The sequence below is a fragment of the Electrophorus electricus genome, chromosome 2 (assembly GCF_041902795.1).
Source record: "Electrophorus electricus isolate QZ-2024a chromosome 2, ASM4190279v1, whole genome shotgun sequence".
Classification (NCBI taxonomy): domain Eukaryota; kingdom Metazoa; phylum Chordata; class Actinopteri; order Gymnotiformes; family Gymnotidae; genus Electrophorus; species Electrophorus electricus.
Window position 1 is genome coordinate 31,466,116 of NC_137498.1, and position 25,040 is coordinate 31,491,155.

The 25,040-nt window shown below is 43.1% G+C and overlaps 1 protein-coding gene across 1 annotated transcript in view; it reads left to right on the top strand.

Annotated features, from left to right (window-relative positions):
- The first annotated feature begins 2,722 nt into the window (after nucleotides 1-2,722).
- Nucleotides 2,723-25,040, top strand: part of hs3st4 (heparan sulfate (glucosamine) 3-O-sulfotransferase 4) — a 58,214-nt gene continuing 35,896 nt past the window's right edge. The window contains exon 1 of the mRNA XM_026997648.3: nucleotides 2,723-3,983. Coding sequence (XP_026853449.2) covers nucleotides 3,301-3,983 — 683 coding nt within the window. The 5' untranslated portion in view covers nucleotides 2,723-3,300. The remainder of the gene's footprint in view (nucleotides 3,984-25,040) is intronic.

The following is a 25,040-nucleotide window of genomic DNA, read 5'->3' on the forward strand; positions in this document are numbered from 1 at the left end:
AACAAGGATCACTCAACATCACACAACAGTTTCCATAGGTTTAAAACTATATAATTTCAACAAATATATAAGTCTATATAGTATAAATTATATCCTTCCATTCTAGCTAGTGATTCTAGCAAATGCAGCCCCTCAATAGAATCAGGCCTTCACAGAGCTCACAGAGAGTTATTGCTTATTCAATTCAGGTCATACATGTAAATATATATTTGAGTGTATATGTGTGTGTGTGTGTGTGTGTGTGTGTGTGTGTGTGTGTGTGTGTGTGTGTGTGTGTGTGTGTGTGTGTGTGTGTGTGTGTGTGTGTGTGTGTGTGTGTGTGTGTGTGTGTGGTTGAGGTTGTGGCCCTATGAACTAGATTTAACATTGAAGGAATTCATAGTTGTACTGTGAGAGGTTGGTTTTATAAGAGATTATAGATTAATTATGAGTTTGGATTGTGCATTATGAGAAGTTCCAGGAAAGTAATCAAAATGAACTTACTGCAGTATAAGCCACCCACCATCTCCATGACACAGACAGTGCACAGCTCCAGTTACCCTGAGAAGAAACTTTCAAAGGCAGGAGAAACCAGAGCAATCATTTTTGCATGCTTCTTGACAGAACTACAACTTTATATAAACACTCCACTATGCTGAGCAGCTTGTCTCTCTGGGGTTGCAAAACAAAGTGAGGTACTGACAACAGTGCATTTTGCCAGCAGTGTTGATGACTTAGGGGGCCAATCAGAAATAGCAATTGGCAGGCCAGTTGTCAGCTGTGACCTGGCAGAGACTAACAATACAATGTCAGAACCCAAACTATGATGAATATGTCTATGGAAAACATTAATTTGAGTTTAAAATGGATGTTTATTATTTTCTTTTCATCATAAAGGCAGAGCTAAACTTCAGGCAGCCTTAGGAGTGTTTCTGCATGTGCAGATGGGGGCTTTTAAATTGAGCGAACTCTGCATTACCAGAGGTGATAATTGTTTTCATTTGCACACCAGTTAAGTTCTGCTGAGGTACTTAGAGCTGCATGCTCTTTTATCCTCTTCATTATAATGCTTGTGTTAGGGTTTCAGATCTGGTGGAGTGCTCAGCTAAACAACCCAGTTCTGAGGACTAGGCATACCACTAGTGACCACAGGCAATAACTTTGTATTACTGTTCTGTTCATGAGAAGTATGATTTTGCCTCAGTGTAGTACATGAAGTTGTCAGTGTGAAAGGTTGAGGGGGTGTGTGTAAGGAGGAACAACTTTCAGGACACTTCTGCTCTGTCAGATGTTCATAGTGTTTGCCCTCTAACCTCACACAAAGGCTTGAAACATGACAGGTCAACCTTGATCTCGCCTTCATCTTGCCCTGACACATCCCACATACTGATTCATTCACTCTTTGCTTCCATTACCTGACAAGGCAGCAAACCTGTGCCAGGCAGTATATGTTCATCACATCTGTGTAATATCACCTTTAATGCTATGGTAGGTAGTGCTGACTAAGTAATCCTTATCATGTATTGGAAGTGCTTTTATAATTTTATATTGTACTTTACAATGACACACAAACAACCCTGTCAAATATATCTGCATTACGTTCATCTTCATCATCAATGGTAGAGTATAATTTTAAGTTTTAATTGGTGCTTAGAGCCTGAGGATGAGTGAAGAGCTTTAGAGCAATGACAAATTGGGTGTTGTAATGGCAAGGAACACCTTGTTCACTGCCACTCAAGCACAGATCTTTGGTATTTATTTCCCTACAGATCTTAAATCTAATCTGGGGAATGCAGTCAATCTAGTGAATAATAAACCCTGTCATACTGTGGTTGTAAATGTACCAAATGAACTTTGGCACTAAGATTTTTCTCCTTGAACTGGCCTCCACGGCTATTGTGTTTATAGCTTTTCAGACAGCAGGTGAAAACTGCACTGCATGTCTGCGTATAGGTCCAGATGATTTGAACATTCATCTGTCATTCATATATTCATGTGAACATTTTGCACATGGGGTCAGGTGTTCGTTTCCCCCTTTGAAAAGGTGCACTTCCCCACGGTTTATGTCAAAGTTTTTCTTCTGTCCGCCCAGTAGAGGGCAGAAATGAACTTCATTGTGTAGGCCATAGGTGGTCATGCTTCCAACTGTAGTCATAAAGATAATAAGATGAAACATGATAGCAGCCGCATACTATCAGCAAGAACAGCAACGACAACTACCACTGCTGCTGAGTCTTAATACCTAGCCCTAGAAAACGCAAAAAAAAAAAAAAAAAATTTTTAAATGTTATTTTCACTGTTTGTATCGTCTGATGTCCAGAGAGATTCTGCCGACAATTTTACCAATTATATGAACTTATGAGAAAATACTGCAGTTAATTTTAAAACACTTATTTATCTGAATATGGACATTGTCATATAATAATTTTAATGCGGTATTGTGCTGTAATGTTCTAAATTCTCTGTAGTGTATTGCGCTGTTTTTCTGTATTTTCGCACCCCACCTGTAAACACACATTGTATGTTTTTACTCTGTTGATGTTTTTGTAAGAAATAACAATTTTTGTGTCTTTCCGGAAGGGAAATTCTACAGTGAAAAACGGAGGGTGTATTCAGTACATTTGTCCTGCTCTTACTATAGTATTATTCCGCTGGTTTGATGAGCTCACTCCGCTGATGCGCATATCGCGTGAACCAATCAACACTCGGCGTTGAACTGCACGCAACACTCTCAGCCACTGAGAGAAGTCAATGAATATTTATGCAGAGATTGTTCACTTTCTACCGCTCAAAGTTAGTGGATTACCAGTAGGAGGACGGCTCTGTGATAGAATATCGCGCGCGCATTTGGATTAAGATTCATCATTTTCGTAATTTGTCCCTTTTCCTCAAACTGTGAAGTCGCGTGAAGGACAGCACTCAAAAGCTGAGAGGATCTCGAAGTGGACAAAGACGTGCCTTGCACATTACTCCAAAGACTTTGGCGGTTTTTCCCCCCCCTTTCTTTCGCTTTTGTGTAAAATGCCGAGACTTCGCCCATCACCCTCTGCCTGCATCAAACTGGGTTGGTCATTTGGAAGGACGCCAGACCGCAGCCTTTCTAATCTGCAAGTTCGGTCCGATAAATTGTGACAGAAGCTGTCAGCGCTGAATAAGAAATCAATACTCAAGAAAGCGACGCGACATTCTTCTGGAATTTTAACGATTTATTTGCCTCTTGTCTTTAACAATGCGGATTGAAGCTCGCTTTGAACGGTCCAACTACTCACCGTTTCAGCGGTAGCGGGGCTGATAGTGACAGATTATTGTTGTTGAGTGTCCATGCAAGACTTGGGGGGGAAAACATGTCTGGCCACTGCTCTGAGAGGATCACTGCTATCAGAGATGGCATTTTGGTCCAGCACTTCGGTCTTTACTTCTAAAGTGCCCCGGAAAATCTTATTCATGTTTACCCTTTCCCTCTCTGTCACATATCTGTTCTATAGTTTAATGAGCTGTTATAACTCGATACAGTTTCCCCTGCAAGAAAACTACGTTTATCAGGCTAGGCTAGTCACTGAGGAAACAACTTTTGTGACACTGAGGGCGAAACTTTATTCCACCTCTTCCCGAGGTTTTTTCGATGAAGAGTTTATAGAAAGAACAGCCACAGAACAAACTATTGTTATTTCTACCGACAAAAACAATGTGGTGGTCGAGGAAAGGACCCCGGAATGGGACCGAGCTGATCCGGCTACGACTAGCAACGTCGCGGGGTTACACACGGCTGCCATGGAGCGGGAGCACCAGGAATTCAGTACCACGGACAGCGAACTCAGGAGAGTGGTAAATTGCACCTCGGATTACGGGGAGAAAAAATTACCCCAGGCCATTATAATAGGGGTGAAGAAAGGAGGTACTAGGGCTCTGCTCGAGGCTTTGAGGGTCCATCCCGACGTTCGGGCGGTCGGAAATGAGCCTCACTTCTTCGACAGGAACTACGAGAAGGGTCTTGATTGGTACAGGTGCGCGCATTCACATGTTCCCGCACACTACAGGAAAATCGGATGCTTTTGGTGAAAAACATCTGATTTGTGAAGCGGGGAAAAAGTAATAGTTAAGAAGGTTGAAAAGTCCGTAAATCTGGAATGTCTCTACCAGTACAGTCTTTATTCTCTATTAATTCTGTTATTTGTTATAATGGTTATTAGATTAACCTGTAGGTTCAATACCTATAAAATTGACATAAATATTTATTATTTTATTTTTAGAAAAGGAGTGTATATACTCTCTCTCTCTTTCACTCTCTCTTTCACCCTCTTTTTCTGTCTATTACTCTACAAACACAAACACAAGTCCTGTGGCTTTTGTGTCTGATATCTCCCTGAGAACCTTTTTTTTTTTTTTAGATTATAACAAAAATAGCACTGTGGGTGAAGGTCAACATTTGAATCTTTGCCCAAATACACCAGGTGGTTGTGTAAAGAGACTTTATTCTTCTTGGCTGTGCATATTCACATTCAGAATTATTTTTCAGACATCCCCAATTTATAGGCTTCCTGTTTGTCAAATTACAAATAACTTAACAACAGCATAAAACTCAGACAAATAATATTTATTGGAGAGCAAATGCAGCTATACAGTGTAAGTTATTCGGGAGATCAGTTAAACTCCGCACTGCTCTGCAAACATCAATTTCACAATGATGATTTCTCTGTGCATTTTACACTTTGTTTGTCTTATACATTACAGATTTATGTGATTCAATCTGCCCCCCTCCCCCCCGGTAGGGTAACTTCACTCATTTGATTTGGTGCCTTTTTACCAACAACCATAATATAACTGCCATTTTTTGTGGGTATAAGGGAAACTGTAGTGGCCTGGTTCTAACTAATGGTAGTTACATGCTTCTAGCCCTGGTGTAGATTAGTCAGGTACAGCATTTCCCCACCCTCAGAGAGCTTGGATCATAAAGTGCTTACTCAGGTGTGCACCGCCCCACACCCCATGTCCAGTACTGCTTCCCACATTGGCTCTGATTCAAGCATTATTACCTGGATGACACCAAGCAAAGTGATCCAGCTTTACGCTTTCTCTTCATTCCCAATTTGAGCTGATTCACATACCAGTGCTATTACTGCAATCCTCCCCTTCAGAAAACCACTGTACCTTAATGTAAAGAGGGCCCACAGCTAGAGGGTTGAAGCTGTTAATTCCCGCAGCCAGCCCTGACAGGCTTGTGAAGAATGATACACTGGGAACAAGGAAACAGTGGAGGCCTGATGTGCTAAAGGGTGCGTTGGTTTCGCCCTCCAGTATGCTTTGGCCATGGGGCTTTGAGTGCGCTGAAAGTCTGCTGTCTTTCGCTACAGAGTGAAGCCATAGCCAGGGCTCCTCGTTTGTGAGGTGTTAAGGGGTTTCATCATGCTCATAGTGTCAAACGCATTACAGAGCAGGACAGCAGGCTGACATAAAACACACCTAATATGTTATAGGGTGTTTCTTGTGCCCCTGAACCAGGTGAATCCTTCATGCAAATGAGAATGTTACTCTGCATTCTCCAGCTAAGTGAGGCTAACTTCCACAGCCTTCCAGACTTGACAGAAAGAATGGATTAGAATGGAAGATTTGTTTTTTATGCATAAGGGTGTGACAATAAGTACAGAGCAGGAAGAGTGATGTCTGGATAGCAGTGTTCTTGTATGCATATTTCCAGTCAAACTTTGGTGTGATAGTATTGGATATAAGACTAAAATCTTATTTGATAGGCCTGTCTTTTTTGGCAGCCTCTCCTAATAAACACTTAATGTGATTACTGAAGCTTGGTTGTAGGCACTCGTTTCATTTGATGTTAGTTTTGTAGCCTGAGTCAATAATCTCATCAAATGCTCTGATTCAATTTGTGTTTGGAGGGTTGGCATATTTAACATTTGAACCACAGATAACATTATGGCATCCTTGTTAAATGTCATATGTATTAATAGACAGTTGAGGATGCGCACACTTTTGACTGATATCTGGAATGTGATTATTTCACATGGCAGCAGGATGGAAAAATCAGCTCCTCCTGCATGTCTTGGATTCAACTGGGAAATATCAAGTATACCAAGGCCTTTCTTACCTCATTTGTTAGGTAAATACATTCTGAGGAGTTATTTCATCTTCCATGTCTTGAGATATGATGCTGCACCTCTGTGACATTTATTTTACCACCTGACACAATGGTTACAGATTTGTCAGGGGGGAGTCTTATGCCTTGTTAAATCCCTTACCACTTTCAGGAGGACTTCCTCTTTTTATGAAGTGGGTAAATGCGATCTCCCTGTCAGGTGATAATAGCTGTGCCATCATTAGGCAAGTCGTAGCACTGCTGGGGCTCCACAGGTTTAAAGAGGTGCCGGAGAACAAAAGAGTGCAAATTAAAGCTTCATTTACAGAGGAATGCTTGAAGTTCATTTTCTGTACAATCTAGTAGTCTTGCCTTTTTTTCTATTGTTTAAAATTATACTTTTGTGGTTTTCGAAGGCCCCTTGTTTTTTTTTTTGGGGGGGGGGGGGGGTTTATTTTTTTATTTATTATCTATGCTGTTTTATGTGTGGCTTTATTTCTCTCTCACTTGTCTGTATATGAAAATCTTCTAGACTATCATCACTGTTGATGTACTGCTAACCAGCCATGCATTCAATGAGCATTCAGTGATTTCCACATAGAATTTATATCTGAAGATCCTAAGGTCATTTATATTTTTGTGTCAGATCATGAACCTTTCAGGAGCACACAGTGAAAACCAGTAGCCTACTGCTGACAGTAAGGCTTTCTCCTTTAGTTGGTGATAAAATGTACTCTGCTGAATGAGAGGCTGCCCAGTTCCATGGCCCACACTGTTCCTTGACCCTTTTCAAGGTCACACAATGAAGTGCTCTTAATCCACTGTCTCCTTAACCACTGCGGGACATTTGTTTCTTGCTAAATGCTGTATCTCTGCAGCTGAAAAACGAGTCCTTCGCTCGCCTTCGTCTGAATAGAATTCTTGTTGTGTGGACCGTGGCAGCGGGCCATGTCTCTCCAGAGCTGGGAGGGGAGTGAGCAACTGTGCCTGCCTGACTGTCTGATCCTCCCTGCCACAAGCTGAGGCAGCAGCCTACGTGAGGAGGAGCGAGCAGCGGACACTGATCCACTGCTGAGCGACGCACGGCCAGGTCCCAAATCCAGAGTTCATCCCTTGTTTACCCAGCCTCAGCAAGTCTGCTCCACACTCCAGCTGGTCTTCTCACCTCCTGACTGGTCATGTGAGATTGGGGGTGTTTGGGGGTGGGGGGTGGTTGGGAGGGTGGAGTGAGGTGGGGATATGGATGGTGAGAGGAGACGTCTGGGCCCAAATCCAAAGCCCAGGCTGGGTGCCATCTTTCCAAGCCGCACCACTCCCCCCACATTGCTTCTTCCTGGGATGTCCCAGTCTGGCTGCCCCTGATAAGCCAACCGGCAAGGCATGCAAGTGCACACCCCTGGCTCCTCGGATGCCAGTACCGAAGTTGCAGAATTAAACTTTTTAATTAGAAGCATGCTCTTGTGTCTGTCGCGAGGGTGGGTCTGTCTCAGCACTCTCGTTTCCGCTTGATCAGGTACGCCCGCACAGGAGTGCATGGTGTCTCCACTGTTTGCCACCAGACACCTTGCCTTGCATGTTTATCTTTCTCTCTGTCATCTTTTGACTAGGCATTGTGGCACTTGCTTTAGGACAGTGGGCACAGAGATGCATAACCCGCACCTCTTGGTCCTTTCACCACTGCAAGCACTGAGGCACAGTCAGAGGAAATAAAGAAAGTAATTGCCCTTTTCCTACACCCTGTATAGGTGGCATCCAGACATGCCCTGGAATCTGCATCTTATTGTGTGCACATTTACTGGGACCCCAGGAAACAATCCCAGACAGTGTCTTGACAGTCCAATTACATCTGAGAGTGCCTTAAGGCGTATGCGTTCACACGGTGGCATGAAGCCTGGAAAAGGTTTTTTCTGGCCTCCAGAGTCAAGATAAAATGTGAGTTCATATCATGCCACTTACTGAGGGGTCAGCCGCCAGGGTTATTTAAGTCTGTTTCCTTTGTGACACCAGAATTATAGGGGGAGTCATGACCCTGTATCCTTGATGGCTAAAAAGAAAAATTTAGGCAGCATCAAGTGAGTTTTTCTTTTACACAATTAGCCTTTTACTTGCTTTCTTCCCACTGCACAGCCCAACCCCCAACAACCATCTCACCCCTTCCCCTACTGGGCTTCGTCCTGCTACCAAGATCTAAAGTGATGATCATCATTCAATTCCACAAATTTAATTCACTTAAGACAAGAATTTAATTTGCCAATTTAATTTCCTGACCAAAAAAACTATGTTTAGTATAGGATCTGCCATTAAAACCCAGCTTTGTCCTCTGCATTTGTGCGTCCCTCGGAGAGAACCTTGATGCATTTCAATGTCTCTTTCCCTGTTGTTAACAGGAAGACTGTTTAAAGTTTTAACCAGTTATTTTAGTTCTGTTTCTTGGATGGATTGCTTGAAAATAACAGACACTGCATCACTGCATTAAATTATTTATTTTGAACCAAAAATGAAGTCTAAAGCTCAAGTCATTAAGGCCTTAAAGGGATTTCTGTCTCCCAAAAATTATTTACTTTCTGCAGAATGGTCACGTTGCGATTCCAGTCAGGAGTAACAGTGGTGCCATGGGTCTCTTTTGCAGCCATCTCTAAATTTATCACACTAAGACGTTCCTGGAACAAATATGCATGTCAGTCATACTTGTTGAGATTCCATTCTTTTTCCTTTCTAGGGCCGAAAGGACCCCTGCCCCCCTTTGAACTTAGTGAGTGCATTTCCAGGCACGAGCCTCCCAGACGTGAACTCCCACAGCGCAGGAAGGACATTTGACACACCAGTGGCTGCAAAGCAAGGGCAGACAGGCTGTTTGCAGAATGTACCTACTTCCCTTGCTTGACCTGACATTTACCTTAGCAGGGCTTTACCATTCCTCAGAGGGGATTTGGGGACGAGGAGAGCAGAACTCCTACCATACACTGACACCTGGCTCTGTCCTTGACATTTGACATTTGGGACAGAGAAGAGATGTTCACAGTGTGATTTAGGCAGGCAGGATGCAATAGAATTCAGCATTTAATGGAAGCGAGAAGGACAAGGCCCTAGTTTTTCAGGAGTATATCAGCAGCTTGAAAAGACCGTGAAGCTAAAATTACAAGGCTGTCGATCCACAAAAGCTGTGATTGGTGTGTGACACACCTCACACCGTTAGCATATGCAGCTTGGAAGACTGTGACAGGCCTAATTCAATTATGGTGGGAGATATGCTCAGACTCCAGAGGTGTGAGCTAATTCCTGTTTACACTCTTGAGTCACTACTACAAACAAAGACACACACGCATTCATTGGCTTCCAGAAAGCTTGTTTGCTATGATTGTCCCGTTGCCTTTGAAGTTCCTCATTGCTTTACACTGTTTATTTATTCATGCTCTTTCTTGCCCCAAATCGCTGTGGGGTATTCCACTAGAATAATTTTAGCACAGTAGGAAACAATGTAGCTACCAAATATTGGAAGTATAAACCTCTTGCTACATTGTCTCCACATCAAAACCCAAATTTTTCATGTTTTTTATCCTATTGTTTTATCCCATTGAATTTATTTTGAACTTTCTGTTGCCAGAGTCTACAGAGGTCTCTCAGTAACCACTGCAGGTTCCAGATTCCTCTGAGATATGAAGTAAGATAATGAAATGAAAAAGATGATGCAGTCGGAGATTGTGCTAAATATTAATTGTCATAGCAAAATGTTTCTTCTTGAAAACTTGAATAATTGGCACATGAAATTTGGTGGGAAGTATTTGTTGCTACCCAGAGGGTAAATTCACTGAACCTTATGGCCTTTCATGCATCATACTTTAACATATTCTGTCACAGCTGTACCATTTCAGAGAGGTCTAACGTCAGAGATGAGGTTAGATTAGTCACTGGCACCTGTTCCTGCATTTCTAGGAAAGGAGATTTTCCAAGAGTTTCCTTATATGAATGTGCCCAAGTTCCACAGCCAGTAAATCACTTTGCTCTTGTGTTCTTCAGCTGCACAATGTTTCAGCAAGCACCTGCTGGAATGTCTCCACAGTGTCCATTGTTAGGGATTAGGCAGGCCTAGAAGTCATGAATTTTGCTCCTTTAATTTTTTTCAGTAATCCATAATAAACAAGAAAATCTAATATTATTTTAACTGAAATTGAGAGTCATTGGCAAAGCACATGGATTACAGGCTAGATGAATCCTTGGTAAACTACAATTCAGATGAGCTGAGACTCAGCCCAGAAGACACCTCCCACTCAATATGATTTTCTAATGAGAAGCTTAAATGAAAATTAAAAAAAATACATTTTAATTGGAAAAACCAACCAACCAAACAAAAAAGTGGGAACAAGATTTTTACTACATACTCTACTACAAACCATAAAATAACATCAGCAAAAGAGGGAGTTCCAACCATCCCAGAATCTGTCCATCATGCCATTTTTCTCCAACAAACTCTCATTTAAATTCTCCCTCTGCCCAAGTTACTGTTTCCATTCTTTTATCTCTACAAAGTAAATGCACGTTCATTGTGATTTACAGCCGTAATATACAGGGTGAAATAACAGTGTTGGGAGGGATGAGACTCTACGCCCAGGAATGTGCTTTACTGCTAAGTCTAAAAGTGCTCTGCTGCAGGCAGGCACCTTTAACGTGTTCTGGCTATGTACCAGCCATCCCTGCCACTTTCATTTTGCCCCTTGTCTGCAGGTCCAGGGAAGAGAGAGTGAGTCGTAAGCATGAATTGATTTTGAAATAATTGTATATTTAACTCGCTGCTCCTGACTGCACATATTGGGTTCCGTTGCACATCAGATGTGTTATTTTAATTGATCTTGGAAATAAACAGAGACGATGGGTGGCTGTCCCGTCAAACCCAAGGTCACCCTGCAGTCTGGGTTGCTATGCTGAGACCTCCAGCTCTTTTAAAGGGCCAACAAACCATGAAAGTGCAACTGGGCAGAGGTGAGATAGTAGTAGTTCTGTGACTAATGGATATATTTAATTTAATTTACTGCGCATGCCCCAGGGTCACAGGACGCATAGCGGCCACAGTAAGACTGAGGTTGCAGAGAGGAGAGAAAGAAAGATTAACCCTCTCCCTCTCTGTTTTTAAAGGGGAAAATTCACTCTCATGTCATGCCGGATTTTCTGGCCGACGTAGGTGCGGTGGAAATTGGCAGAACTAAATGAATACAGGTTTGTGGGGGAATGGAGGCCTCTCTTGCTTATTTCTGACAAGCCTCCTAATCAACGTCACGCTGGGCCATGCTCGGCAGGCCTGTGAATGGTGCATAAATGAAACCTTTGTAAACATGCCCTTGGATGGATGCAAGGGAACGTTCACAACGGCAACCACCTCTTGATTCAAAAAAATATGCATGCCCAAGCGGAAGTTCAGTGGTGCAAAAACAGGGCACAGAAGGGTTCCTGTCAAATTGCGAAGAGGTGTGGAAGAATAAGATTGTATATTTACATGTTGACAGAATATAATGGCTGTGGTCAAGCATGTAGCATCCTCATCAATGCTTTCTAATTAGGGATTTATGCTTGATGCTGCTATTGTGCTTACGTGTGAGTGTATATCGGTTTCATGTCATGCTGTCCCCAATTAACAAGGAAAAGAGAAGGTGGGAATGAAATAGAAGGAAAGCAATGTCTTAGAATTTCTGATGCAATCTGTAGAATGTAAATGAAGCAATCCCAGCAGCGCTGGCTCTGCGTCACCATGGTTTTTCCCCATCCGCTCCCACTCAGATCTGTTTTGTATTACACTCACTTTCTTTTACTGGAATAACCGCACACACACAAAAAAACCACACAAACACACACGCACACACACACACACACACACACACACACACACACACACACACCCCTACTCAAACACACACAGTTTCTTGGATAAATCCAACAAATGCTTCAGGACATGGAAAATTAATGTGCCCTGGTAATTAGTTAATGAAGGGAGTGATGCCAGAGGAGGGAATGTTATACCTAGTATTTAATAACAGATAGTTTAATTTGCCACGCTTGTAATGCACACTGCGTGTTCCTTCATGCTAAGCACTCAGTCTTACCCCGCCATGTCCTTCTGTTCTCTCCCTCTCAAATGGATCCCCTCCGACAGCTGCGGTTACTGCTCTGACATAGCTTGGCTGGAAGCATCGAGGCTCCGTAATGCAGCGAAAGCTGCCTAGCAATGGCCTGGGGCTGGAGAAGTCCGAAGCTGTGCCTCCCTGTTGGGCTAGTGCGTTTCCACAGCTCCGGCAGCTGGCTGTGTTGTGCAGGAGCTTATTGTGTCATGTTGATGTGTCTAGTCTCTGGAATTCGTCTGTTGGATGGTCACCTCGCCAGCCTCAGCATCTCATGGTGGTAGCTGGTATCATTTTGTCATGGTGTGGGCCCTTGTTAAGGACTGAGGGTGAATGAAACCTTTAAGGGACAAGGCTTTCTGTCAGCTCCTAGGGACAAACATGCATTTTGATTTAAATCATCTGACCTAAACTGTAAAGCTTTGAAGTTTGTTTGTAATTCGTAAGTCGTAGAAATATAGCTTTATACCATAGATAGTATATACAATATATACCCACTTATAAAGGATTCCCATTTTACATTCAACACTGAAAAGTTAATACAGAAATCAATACAATGTGAAAAATGTGTTGTAAAGATCTAAAGTCTATGGTCAAGATGCATAGGTGTAGACAAATTCAAACAGTGGATCCTACAGAGAAAATTGCAATCAACATAAAAACTAAATGGGACATGAATAATATAAGCTTTTATATTGTATATTGTATAAGAAACTATGTAGTTATGCAACTGTTCAGAAGAACACCTGTTCTAAAATTAATGCATATTAGCAGTAGGGCAAATCAAATGACCCAATGCTTTAGCAGCAGTTCATTGTGAAATTTGAATTTGGCAGTTAATTATATGAGCATGAAGCTTGTTAATGTGTATTGCTTGTGTATTGTAATGACTGTTAGGGGAATACTAGTTAGCCTAAGAATAACTTTTTTACTTCCTCAGAACAGAGGTAAGCTGCTTTTTAGCAGACCGAGTATATGATAGCATGCTGCAGTGACTCTTTTGCAGTCAATGATCTTTTGTGCTAAGTTTACAGTTCTCTGTAGCATCTTTCTGTCTAAGGCTGCTGAACCACACTACTCATATTACGCAGTAAAGCGTTCTAAGTTGTGAAGCAGTAGAAGATCAGCGACATCTGCTATAACATCTCTTCATCGCTCCAGGATTGCCAGAAAATGAAAATTTTGATGCATGTCCTGGAAACTCATTCATTTATGCCAAATGTTTGATATACGCAGCACCACAGACCTGATGCAGCTGAAGATTGAACAGACTGTGTGGATCAGGTTTTTCCTTCTGAAGTCTGCTGTCATGCTTATAAAAATTTAAACCTAAACTGGTTTTCTGACACGACATCATCATTTTTACCATGATTGGACTTTATCAGTTCAGATGTCACCCCATTTGATAAAGTTAATGTTGCTATTTTACTGTGGCTGGGAAGCAGTTTGTGAAAATAGAACGCAGTGTTGCAGTTAGCAGTGGTGTGGTGAACCAGGGCTCTTCAGAAACTGCTGCTAATCTGAAGGTAAAAAAAATTGTAGCTGGACTTACTTAGTCCTGGTTCACTGAGATTTTTGACATGGTTCCTATGTACTGTTGTATGCCAGGCAGTAATTGACAAGCCGCGTTGCAGTTCCCTGCCATTCTGTGTTCTTGTATGTTGTTTAGCGGGAAAAGGGCACTGCTATTATCATTTCCTCGCATGGCAAATTGTGAGCGAATAACTGTTTGCAACAAAAATGACCCCTTTGAAGACATCTGATTCTCTGGACAGCGTGCACAACTCTTACTGAAACTCCCTCTAAAGGTTTTTCGAAGGCGACATGGTGATGTTGATGGCTGAGGGCTGCATGAGGCAGACAGCTGACGTGGCTATGAAAGGCCAGGAAAAGCCGCCCACCTGAGGGACGAGAAGCCCCACCGAGCCTGGCGGCTCTCTGCCGCTTCTCGCTCTCGCTCCCACCTTTCCTCTGTGACAGTCTTCTTTTCTTCTGCCGTCCGCCACATTATGCACATGTGAAAGATGGAGCAAAGTCCGCCGCATGTTCCGTCGATTACTAAAGCGCTATGGCACAGTCCTGTTGAGATAATGAGTATAATTGCCAGTGCTCCCATGCCATGACAACTGGAATAGGAACCACAGTCGGGTGGCGTACTGTTGTGCATTGTAAATTACACCAAATGGGACTTTCTCTTTCACAAAACCTTACAGCTTTGAAGCTAAGCCAATTTTTCTGTTTGTCATTTTTTATGGAGAACACCAAATATACCCTTATGCTATCGGTTTATGTACTGGAAAAATTCTACACCTATTCATAGTTTAATGCCTTGGTAATTCTATATGAGAATGGTTCAAGTGCCAAACGATATCAGGCATGGTGCATTGTGCTGTACCCTCAGCAATTTGGACCCTGTAGTATCTCTGCACGGTGCCTTAGCACAGGAAGACTCATCCACTACTGTTGACCTGGTCTTAAAGTTTGCACCATGCCCCAGTATGACAGATTAAGAGCAGATATGAAATCTCCCTGCAGTGTTTGCGAGAGCCAGGGCCCTTGGCTTTCTTGAGTCCGGGACCATGTTTGCTCTGGCCAGGGTGCACTGCCTCTGTTTTTCTCTTTATTACCAGAGGCCTTAATGCCTTGATTTAATGTGTTCGCAGAGGTCAGATATTGCTGTGGAGCGGCAGAACACTTCCCTCCTCCCTGCCCCATTAATAACAGCAAACAAATCAGGTCTGGGGCGTAAATTTCCCTCCCTGGCATATTAGAGCCGCCCGAGCGGGAGCTGTGGACGTCTTTATTATGAGGAAGCATCACTCCAGCGGAACCCTAGCAAGAGAGAGAGAGTGTGTATGAATGTGTCTGTGTGTGTGTTTGTGTGTGTGTGTGTGTGTGTGTGTCTGTGTGTTTTTCTCATACCCACATGTCATCTGCATGGGGCCCCTGTCAGCGCTAATTGCTGATGGTATTCCCAGTCGGCTAGAGGGAGTCCCAGTGTAGATATTCTCAGAAATGCATAAGGCAGTGCTGCACTAGAGACTAGAAGTGTGATATGCTCTGAGTGTAGGATGATACTCTGAAACTATATCTAGTCACTGAACACAGAGAATGTGGTAGAAAGTCATTCATTCATATGACTTCTAAAACACTTGTTTTCTTCTAAAACGCTTGTTTTACACTAGGACAGTAGGGTGTTTTGTTTGAAAGGTGATAAGGTGACAAATCCTATATACTGCATTCTGTGTTAATAGTGAGTACAATATCAGAAAAATAAAACCCTTAAACATTCTCAGTTAATTGATTATCTGTTGGTGTACATTAATAAACCAATATTTAAAAATCTATAATTTATAATAGCACTCAGATTTGCTCTTGGTATTAGGAAAGCAAAGATATAGTTGAATTACATGAAAGCATAAGTAAAAAAACAGTATATTCAAATCTCAAAGGAGCTACAATGGAACCTGCGTATTCCACGAGAACCTATATTCTCATGTATATATTCTGGTTGTATTTATTTCTACACTTCTAAATAAATACACACATTAAGGTGTACTCTAAATTTCCTCTGCAGCCCTGTCTGTTTAGTGGCATACGGACGCAGCGGCGACTAGCCCAGCCTGACCATACGGCCAGGCCACACCGTGAAGATGTAGCATGCTAGTTACTGTCTGTGTTAATTAGCACACACAGACAGAGCGGGACCCTGTGATGAGGGCCGGCAGCTTAGCATCTGCAGTAGCGCTAGAACACTGTCGCTACATAATGCTCTGTCTCTCAGAGTTAGCGACTTAGATAGTGGCAGCATGACATGCAGTATTGGTGAACTGCTGCTGTAGAGATGACTTCACTCACCCGTAATGTGCTCCTCAAAGCGATATAATCCGAGGAGACAGGCTTTCCCTCTCTCTCCTTTGCACTGAAATTAACCAAATTGATTTTATATGAATAATCCAGTTCATGCTTATATTCCCTTTGTTGCTGATTATGGAGTTTGTATCATGTAATGGCCTACATTTATGACTAAACTTTAACAAGAGATTTGATCTGACTGTGTCAAGAGTGTACATGTATGAACAGGTGTTTTTAAGCACTGCACTTTCATTTGGCACTAATGAAAAAAATACATATTGTGCTTGAAATAATTTATTGTACCAGTACACAAAAATTAACACAAGAACAAACAGATGCCTGCAAAAAAAGCAAACAATTATACGTTGTTCATTCTTTAAAGTGATCTAATAGTAGTTCAGGCAGAAAAATTAAAAATGTTTTAATAATTGGGTTCATTAGTCCAGATTTTTGAGCATTAGCAACTAGCTACTTATATTGTTTCCATGACTACTAGACTATGTAATAGAATGGTTTGAATTACCATCTCATTGTATTTAATGAGTTTATGGTCTCTAGGATGTTTGGCACACACCATTTTAGTAAGTTGACAGATGAAGAAATAAGTCTTGAACTATGACACATCTTAACGATGTGTACATGTCAGCAGAAACGGTTTCCTAATGCACGATTGGCTCCTTTTCCCTTTACGGTTTGGTTGGGATGCAACGCAAGTGTTTGGCAAAGGTTGGTGTATACGGAGGCTGGCTGAGAGTCTGACCGTCTGGCTGGCTGTCAGAGGAAGTGGACTTTGCACCTGGCTGCCCTGGCAGGTCTCAAGTCCCATCAGGCTCCAAGCTTCTTCCTTGCTCTCTTGCATCCCAGTCTTAAGTACCTGGGTACAGCTTCCATCATAAATTAATCATGGTATACCTGTATATGGCTTCGGTGGGGGCTGTTTTATGAGCCAAGGAAGGGTACGTCTGAATCAGGTAGGGGGCTGTGTGTACACGGCTAGGGCAGGCAGCGAGTCACGGCTGCTAGGGATGCGGTGGAGGCTTTTGGCAGGCCACTCTAACGGCTCGTGTGATTTACACCATTGTCAGTAAGGAGAATTGCTCTGGAAGTGCGCACGACTCGCCTCCTTTGCTTATCCTTCCCTCCGTATTGTTTATACCCCATTAATCTGGCCCTCCTCCCTCCCTTTCCCTGCACAGAGTGCCTGGACGACTCTCCTGCAACAATGTTGCGGCGCAGAAAGAGAACTTGCTTTGCCTTCTCACTGAAAAGTGTCTGATGATTGCTGTCATGGAGTCATAAAAGAAATGGATTCCTTAAAATGTGTGTGTGTGTGTGTGTGTGTGTGTGTGTGTGTGTGTGTGTGTGTGTGTGTGTGTGTGTGTGTGCATGTGCGTGTGTGTGTGTGGGGGGGGGTTGATTATGGTGTGAATGTGAACTTGAAGGAGTGTGGAATTCTCAATCTTTTTTCCTTTCAAATACAGAAGGCAGAACAAAGCAGATACATTAATTACATACATCAAGTAAGAAATCTTTTTAATAGCTATCAGCATCAAAGCTAATGGAAGACTCAGATGGGATCCTTGGAGAACACTAATTTGTGTGTGTCTGTGCATCCACTATGTGTGTGCGTGTGTGTGTGCATGTGTGTGTGCGTGTGTGTGTGCATGTGTGTGTGTGTGTGTGTGTGTGTGTGTGTGTGTGTGTACGGCTAAACCTCTGTGTGTGTGGGTATGCTGTAATCGGAAGAATATTTTCAGTTCAATCTGTTATTCCTCGGAAGATTCACACTGTTAAAGGGAAAAAAAATGCAACATGTTGGTCTACCCCACTGAATAATCAACATCATTGGAAATTCTATTTTTCTCCTCTCACTATTAAAAATGAACAGCCCCGCCAAGTCACAGGGCTCTGGCAGGCAGGGACTTGGTCTTGATATGCAGGGAACCAATGAAACAGCTTTGCGGGGGTGGGTGCTCTCTCAGATGTTAAGATGTATAAATAATGCAGAAACCAGCTGTTTGAATATTTACCACCATGTATGAGTGTTCTTTGTTGGACAGAGGGAAACTATAGTGAATATACCTCACTGTTTGATAGAGGCATCAAGAGAATTTTCAGGAGCAATACAAAGATGTTTAGATTTCTTTGGAATTTATTATTTCAATATGATTCTCTGTGCTTCTGTGGAAGAAATTATTTATCAGTATGTGGTTTCAGAGTATTACATAATATTTTTTACCTTAATCACCCACAAGCTAAGTGCCTCATTAGTGCCGTTTTCTTCTTCACAACCACATCGGCTAAATTATGCATCATTGTTGGTGCATCAAACTAGGCTACATTTCTGAAACCTCCTCTTTATAAAAGCTTGACTTTAACTGGCAGCTGCCAAGTGGGGGGTGGGGCGCAGCACACACCTTTCTCTGGCTCGGCTAAGGTACAAACAGTGGGACAGGCAGACTGCGCTGTTTTTGTAGTTTCTTCTCCTCTTCCATAGAGCCATGTAGTGTTTAACTTGGTAACTCTGGAACATCTCAGCTGGAGTGGGAGAGGCATGGTGCGTGTTCCCACGTGAGCTGGAAGAGAGTGAGAGTGGCATGGTGCCTGCATAAACTGGATGAGGAATTCTGAAAAACACAGAAAATTGGGGTACAGCAGGATCACCCGTCCTCTCTTAGGTCTTGAGTACAGGAACAAAGGGTAGAAAATCCTACTTAGCACAAAGGCACACACACACACAAACATGCATGTACACAGACTCAGGCTGTTCTGCATTCTCATAATGGTGCTTAAGCAAATAGCTTGTGGTTCAGATACGTTGAAGGTTTCTATCTCTCATTCTCTTGTTTGAGAGCCATTTGAGTGGTTTGTTTGAGAGCAGTGTCCTTGGCACACATGCATCTGTAGCTGGCCCCTATGCGCTTCATCTCCTTAGACCACGTGTTTCCCAGGGGCACGTGCACGTTCCCTCACAGCTAATAAAATATTGACGACCTGATGTGGGCCGATTGCAATGCGTCTGTCAGTTTTGATACTTGATTAGCATTACTGTCACTTTGCCTTACACTTAACATAACTCCAGCTGTGAGCGTCAGTTCGGCCTGTTCATTGACATGACAATGACAAGCCATTGCTCAAAGTGACAGGCTGCCATGACAACATGTCTGCGAGGGGGTTCATACGTGGTGATTATCTTTCACCCAAAAGCACATTCTGCTGCACAGCCAGATCTGGACCACTGAGAGGCTCTTCAGTCAGATGGACCAATGAGTAAAACAGTAGGCTTCTGCAATATGTTTAGAGTTGCCTTGTACTTATAGGACAAGATGTGATTGTGATGAAGAAAATTATTCGTTTAATAATAAGTATTTGGGAGGTGGTTTACTGGTACCATGTATCTTGGTTAGTTATGCTAGCTCTGATTTATATTTTATGGTAATATCAACATTGTTTTGCAGAACATCTTATTTAACATAAAGCATCTGTCTTCCTGCATAGGTCAGAGAAAGTTATGTTACATTCCATTTTCAAGACATCCAAACTTTTGGACAATACATATCAGCTTTAAATAGAAAAGCTTGCTTAGCACACACCCTCCAATCTCCATTTGTGATGATATGGTAGTTTGTTAATTGAAAGAGAAAAAAACAAAACAAAACAAAATATGTAAGGCATTTCCCTTTCCCAAACCCAGCTGTCATGCACATGTGTCGAACCAATCCTATGCGATGGCCAAGAAGAGAACTCTCCTCATTGACCCAACATGTGTGTTACCGCCACATGCTCTTGGTGTTTGCTTCTAATGCTTGACTGAATGTTTGGCAGGGTTGCCATGATATCAAACAAGCTCAGGTGTTTGGGTAGGCAGCAAGCATACAAACACCTACAAGCCAAACAAGGTGAAATAATTTTTTTCCCCTTGTGGAAACACATACTCTCCTTTCCAGAGTTTGCACTGTAGAAAGTATATACGCTGAATCATACTCTACCTACTGTCCCTCACTTTTTGATGCAATTTTCACGGACAGTACAGCAGGATGATCTAATTATAAAGGGCATACATGCTTTATTACATTAGCTGGGTGCAGGTTTTGCCCTTCGCCCACTGGTGCATTTCTTCACAGTACATTAAACACACAAAGGTAGTCCTCGGGGTGGAGAGGAGCTCTCTGGTTCTCTTCCAGAGCTGGTCAGTAAATGCACAGCAGTGTCTGACCCTTGCCTGGAGGCAGCTGACCTATACAGGACGCATTACAGTGGTGGCCCTTTGTGCTCCTTCCGTGGAGCGGGGCTGGTACCAGAGCACAAAGCACCTAACAAATGCGGAGCGTAGAGGGAAATGCACTCTGCCATATGCCATGATTATCTGGCCCTTTTGCAGTGTCCATAATTTTCACGGTTTTGGCACTGACTCATTTTTGATAGACTTTTCTTTTGAAAAAATGCAATGCAGAATGTATTACCTGCATCATCGTTCGTGCGTGTTTTAGCTGTCACTTTCCAATTAGAAGCTCTCATCCGCTATAACTTTTAACAATGTACTTTTTCTACCGCAATGCACTTTAATTCAGAGGCCAATTTTCACCCTAATTGGTGCTACTCTGATTTTCTCTTCATGTTCAACTACATGTTCTTCAACCCCAAGTGAAAACAAGTGAGAACAAGACACTCCTTAGGGCAGGCACCAGAGGATCGGGGCGGCACCTTCATGCAGTTGAAGGCGCTTGAAAGCTTGCCTGACCCAGCTAACCTGCGCTCTGACTTTGACTAATTGGGTGTCGGCGAACATGGAGAGCTGCCACTGAATGCAAAGGCAGCAATTAATATTCATCCATGTTCAGCTTAACAAGAAAATTGACTTAATGTGTGCTAAGTGCTTTCACGATTATTGGGGCTTCTCTGGGTTCTCTGGGAGCTGCAAGGTGACAAGACAGTAGTTTAATAGCCCACTGTTGATATATTTTGTAAAAGAAACTCTGGAGATATCATGCGGTCTCTAGGGGCTGCTTTTGAACTCGGAAAAAGGTTCATATCTAATAGCTGGTCTGCTTGGACTCACATTACAAGTTAGCTCCCCAGCTCTGTGAAAATATATCGCTCCCTTTTAAAGCTTGCAAACCATATTTTGTTTTTTCGGAGTGCCACTAGAAATGGCCTCTTAGTGCTGGCAGCCTGAGACTGTCACATCACTGTGACTGCCGACAGCTTCGGGGGCACAGATACATTAGCTTGAAGATGTGTGCCCAAGTGTTTTTGTGTGTTTGTATGTGTGTGTATGTGTGTGTATGTGTGTGTATATGTGTGTGTGTGTGCATGCGTTTGGAGGGGGGGTGCACAGGTTTTGTCCACAGGTTTTGTTTAACACATCCTACCTGCCACACCTGCCACAGCACATGATTCAACAGTGACCTTAACCCTCTCTGCCCAACTCGACCTTAACCCTCAACTGCCCAACTCAGGCAGGTGCTCCTCAAACAATGTGTGCCATCTCAAACAAAAGATTTAAATACATACCTATTAATGTACCATATACATGTGGAACATGTTAAATGTAGCAGCAAGTGCAGTGAGAGCTGCTGTAGCTCTCTGGCACATACAGAAGCATGTTGGAAAACTCATCATGGGAAAAATGGAAGTGGAAGACAATGCAATATGGCCATTTAAGTTCTACACAAATTCACTTTTCCACCTAACTGCACTGTTTCTACAGCGATTTCTGACGGCTGCTCACCAGTACTTGTCATTACTCTGTAGTATGGTATGACAGGATTGATTTCTGATAATGGATTTAATACTTGCCATTATAATGTAAGGTCAAATATTAGAAATAAGTGCTATTTAAAAGGTATAATTGAATAGTTGAATGGTCAATTAAAATCATTGTTGGAGGTTTAGATAAGGAGATTTAGCTTTCCTTTATTCACCTGCCCACAAAGAGTCTTTTGTTTTCACCCACTATTCCTCTCCGAGTGGGGAAAGGTTTTTTCCTCTGCTGCTTTAAAGGATAGCAGTGGAGACTGCTGGGGACATGGCCGCAGGGCTGACTACCTCCTCAGTCTCTGTCCTCACCGCAGCAGGCTCTCCTGCGTTCACTCCCGCCCTGGGAAGAGGATGAGATTAGCCACGCTTCCCACAAGTTGCAGCAAAGATTCCCCATGCAGCAGCTGCCTCCCGGAGACCCATCCTCCGTTCTCGCCTTCTGCCAGGATCCTCTCCTGCGTTTTCTCGTCCTTTGTCTTCTTCTGCTTCTTTTTTAGCATGAGGTGTTCAGATGCATTGCGTCAAGCTTTTGTGTTAACATTACACGTCTGCATATTTTTAGAAGTGCAGTTAACAGAGGCATGACAAAGAGTGTTTGTGCCGGGGGAAGCATGGGCGGGTGGGATGGGGGCAGTTGGATCCTCGGAATGTGTCTGCGTCGGCACCTAGTACCAGGCCTGTGATTCTGGTTCCCATGTGCTTCACTGCTGAGAAGGGGAGAGGTGGATTTGCAAAACTGAAAATAATTGGCTCACCATGGGACTAAGCAGGTTTTCAACACCTCTTCTGGTGAGGTCTCAGTCAAAGACAGTTACGTGTTTGTACAGAGAACACTAATTAGTTTTGTCAGGTGAGTTCTGCTATATGAGTTATTTAGTTTTAACGTGTTCTAAAAATAAATTCCCAAAGAAAGTGTATTTAAACTAGTAAACCAAGTCAAATATGTGTTTCTTTCCTCCATGGCTGGTTATGGTCCCTATTTTACCTCAGCCTATGTCCAAAATAGAGAGATTAAATGTATTATCGGCACACAGCAATTCGACTCAGTTCTGCACCTCAGAACTCACTCCACAGAATTAATATCTTAATAGGTAAACTACTAAGGAATTAGGTTGCATTACATGTCAGCTTACATTTATATTTTTACTTAAAATTTAATCTCCAATCTTGCAAGTGTAAGATCAAAATTCTATTCCTGTCAGTGCTGAGGTGCAGAACTGAGGCGACTTGCCACATTATTTCTTGTGAATCTTACTTCAGAAAGTGCCAGAAAGCCACGGATGATCCGCTCTCACTCCCGAGCCCTCTTCACGCTGTGCTGATAAATCCACAGGCGTGCTCCTCTCCTCTTCTGCCCTGTCTGACTGTGTGAGCACTGTGAGGAGCAGGACTGGCTGAGGAACGAGAGGAATGGGTGGCTCATATGCACTCACTCAGAGCCAGGCCGCAGCAGGAGGCGGGCAACAGAGGGCGCTCTCATCGACTCTTGCTAATCTCCTCACCCACCCACATTGACCTACACCCTGCCCCCACCATCCTACCAGCCCCCCTCATCCTCCACCGCGACCCACCAAGACTCCAGATGTAGGAGGAGCTCATGCCTCCATCACTGTTGGCGCTGAGCCAAACGGTTGCTGTAGTGCATGCAGGTCAGTGACTGCGTTGATCTGACTGCTGATAAGAAGGGGTTTCCCGTATGTCCATGTGCAGGTGAGAGGAGCTCTCAGCTTTGGGCCGAGCCCAGCGCCTCTGTGAGCCTTCTCTAGCTTAGCATGTCAGGATATCGCTACACAACAGAGATTAGCCTTTTAGCACGCTGTCTTATCCAAATAATTCCACAGAAGCAAAAGGCAAAAAGGCAGTCACTTTTCATCAGATAGTTTCAGGATAACAATATAGCTCCAAACAATTTTTCTTTCTACCCATGAGAGGTACTTTATCTTATAAGGTGTGTATGTGATACATTTAATGCAATCTTTTTTAAAAAAAACTTGTACCTGTTTTTTGTCATTCTTGTTTCTGAAAAAAGCAATTTGAGACAAAAACTTCTCCGCTGCAGTTTCTCAGTGCGACCAAAACAGGTAGCCAATTATAGGCTTCAAGCTCATTTACATGCATTTATGCAGTTGTTTTGGTGGAAGGAGAGTGCATAGCTGTAATTGTCTAACTTTTAGAATATAATTATAGAACCATTTAAACACCATAATCTTTGATTGTATAGTAAGACTTTTGCAGAATTAATTACAGCCAGGTCTGTGTTCTGGCTGGATTAGCGCTTTTCCTTTTTCCTGCTTCTGGTAAAAAAAAAGTAGTCATGTAACAGTCATTTTTGCATATCTGGGGGAAACACTGCCTTTGTGCGAAGACTGATGTTTTGCGACCTCCATTTCTCCTCCTGTGATATACGGGCAGTATCAGGCTCACTGCTGTGTCGGAGTCGACTTCAGACGAGGCCGAGGACAATGTAGTCATGAGTAATTATCCGGTACCTCCAGAGGCCTCCTCTCTGCTCAGCGGATGGCGCCTTATCGCTCGGTCACTTTAGCGGCTTATCTCCTCCTTCCTTTTAAATCGCCTAAAAGCCCCATCGAGCCGCTGATGACTTTAATCTCCAGGAACGAGGCGCATATTTAAGCAAAGCCCAGCAGGATCTGTGAGTGGTTGAGTCTCATGTGGATGACATGCAGAGATTGGGGAGGGGGTTGGTACTCTCTGTCACTCGGACGAGGGCTCACCCGTGGGCCAGTCCTGGGGGCGGGGAGCCCAGGGGGTCTCAGCTTGCTCATTCCAGATGCGTGCTAGACGCCCTTATTTTGGCAAGACCCTTCCATCTCACTAGCCTGATGCGCCTATTGGCAGCTCTCAGGAAGACTGGCAGTAGGTGTAATCGATATGACCATCCCTTGTCACTGGGGAGACAGCTGAGCCTGAGGGCTAGCCATCCATCAGCCCTCGAACAGGCCCCTCACTCCACCTGGAGGAGGCAGGAGCGGTCGGGAGACGTGCATAAATAAAAAGGTTTGTTTTAATTAGGTGCTCCACTCCTGAAGCTTATTCGATGTCTCTCTCTCTTAAGTGTCGTTAAGAGATGGTTAAATAATGCATCAGTTGCATAAAGAAAAATAGACTCCCATCCTTCTCTATAAATGTACAGTAGCTATCATCTCAGGTACATTATGGCAGCAGCTCTTCCCCCCCATTTTTGCCACTGGTATTTGTACTACTAAAAAGGTTTTTTTGCCTGGGAGCTG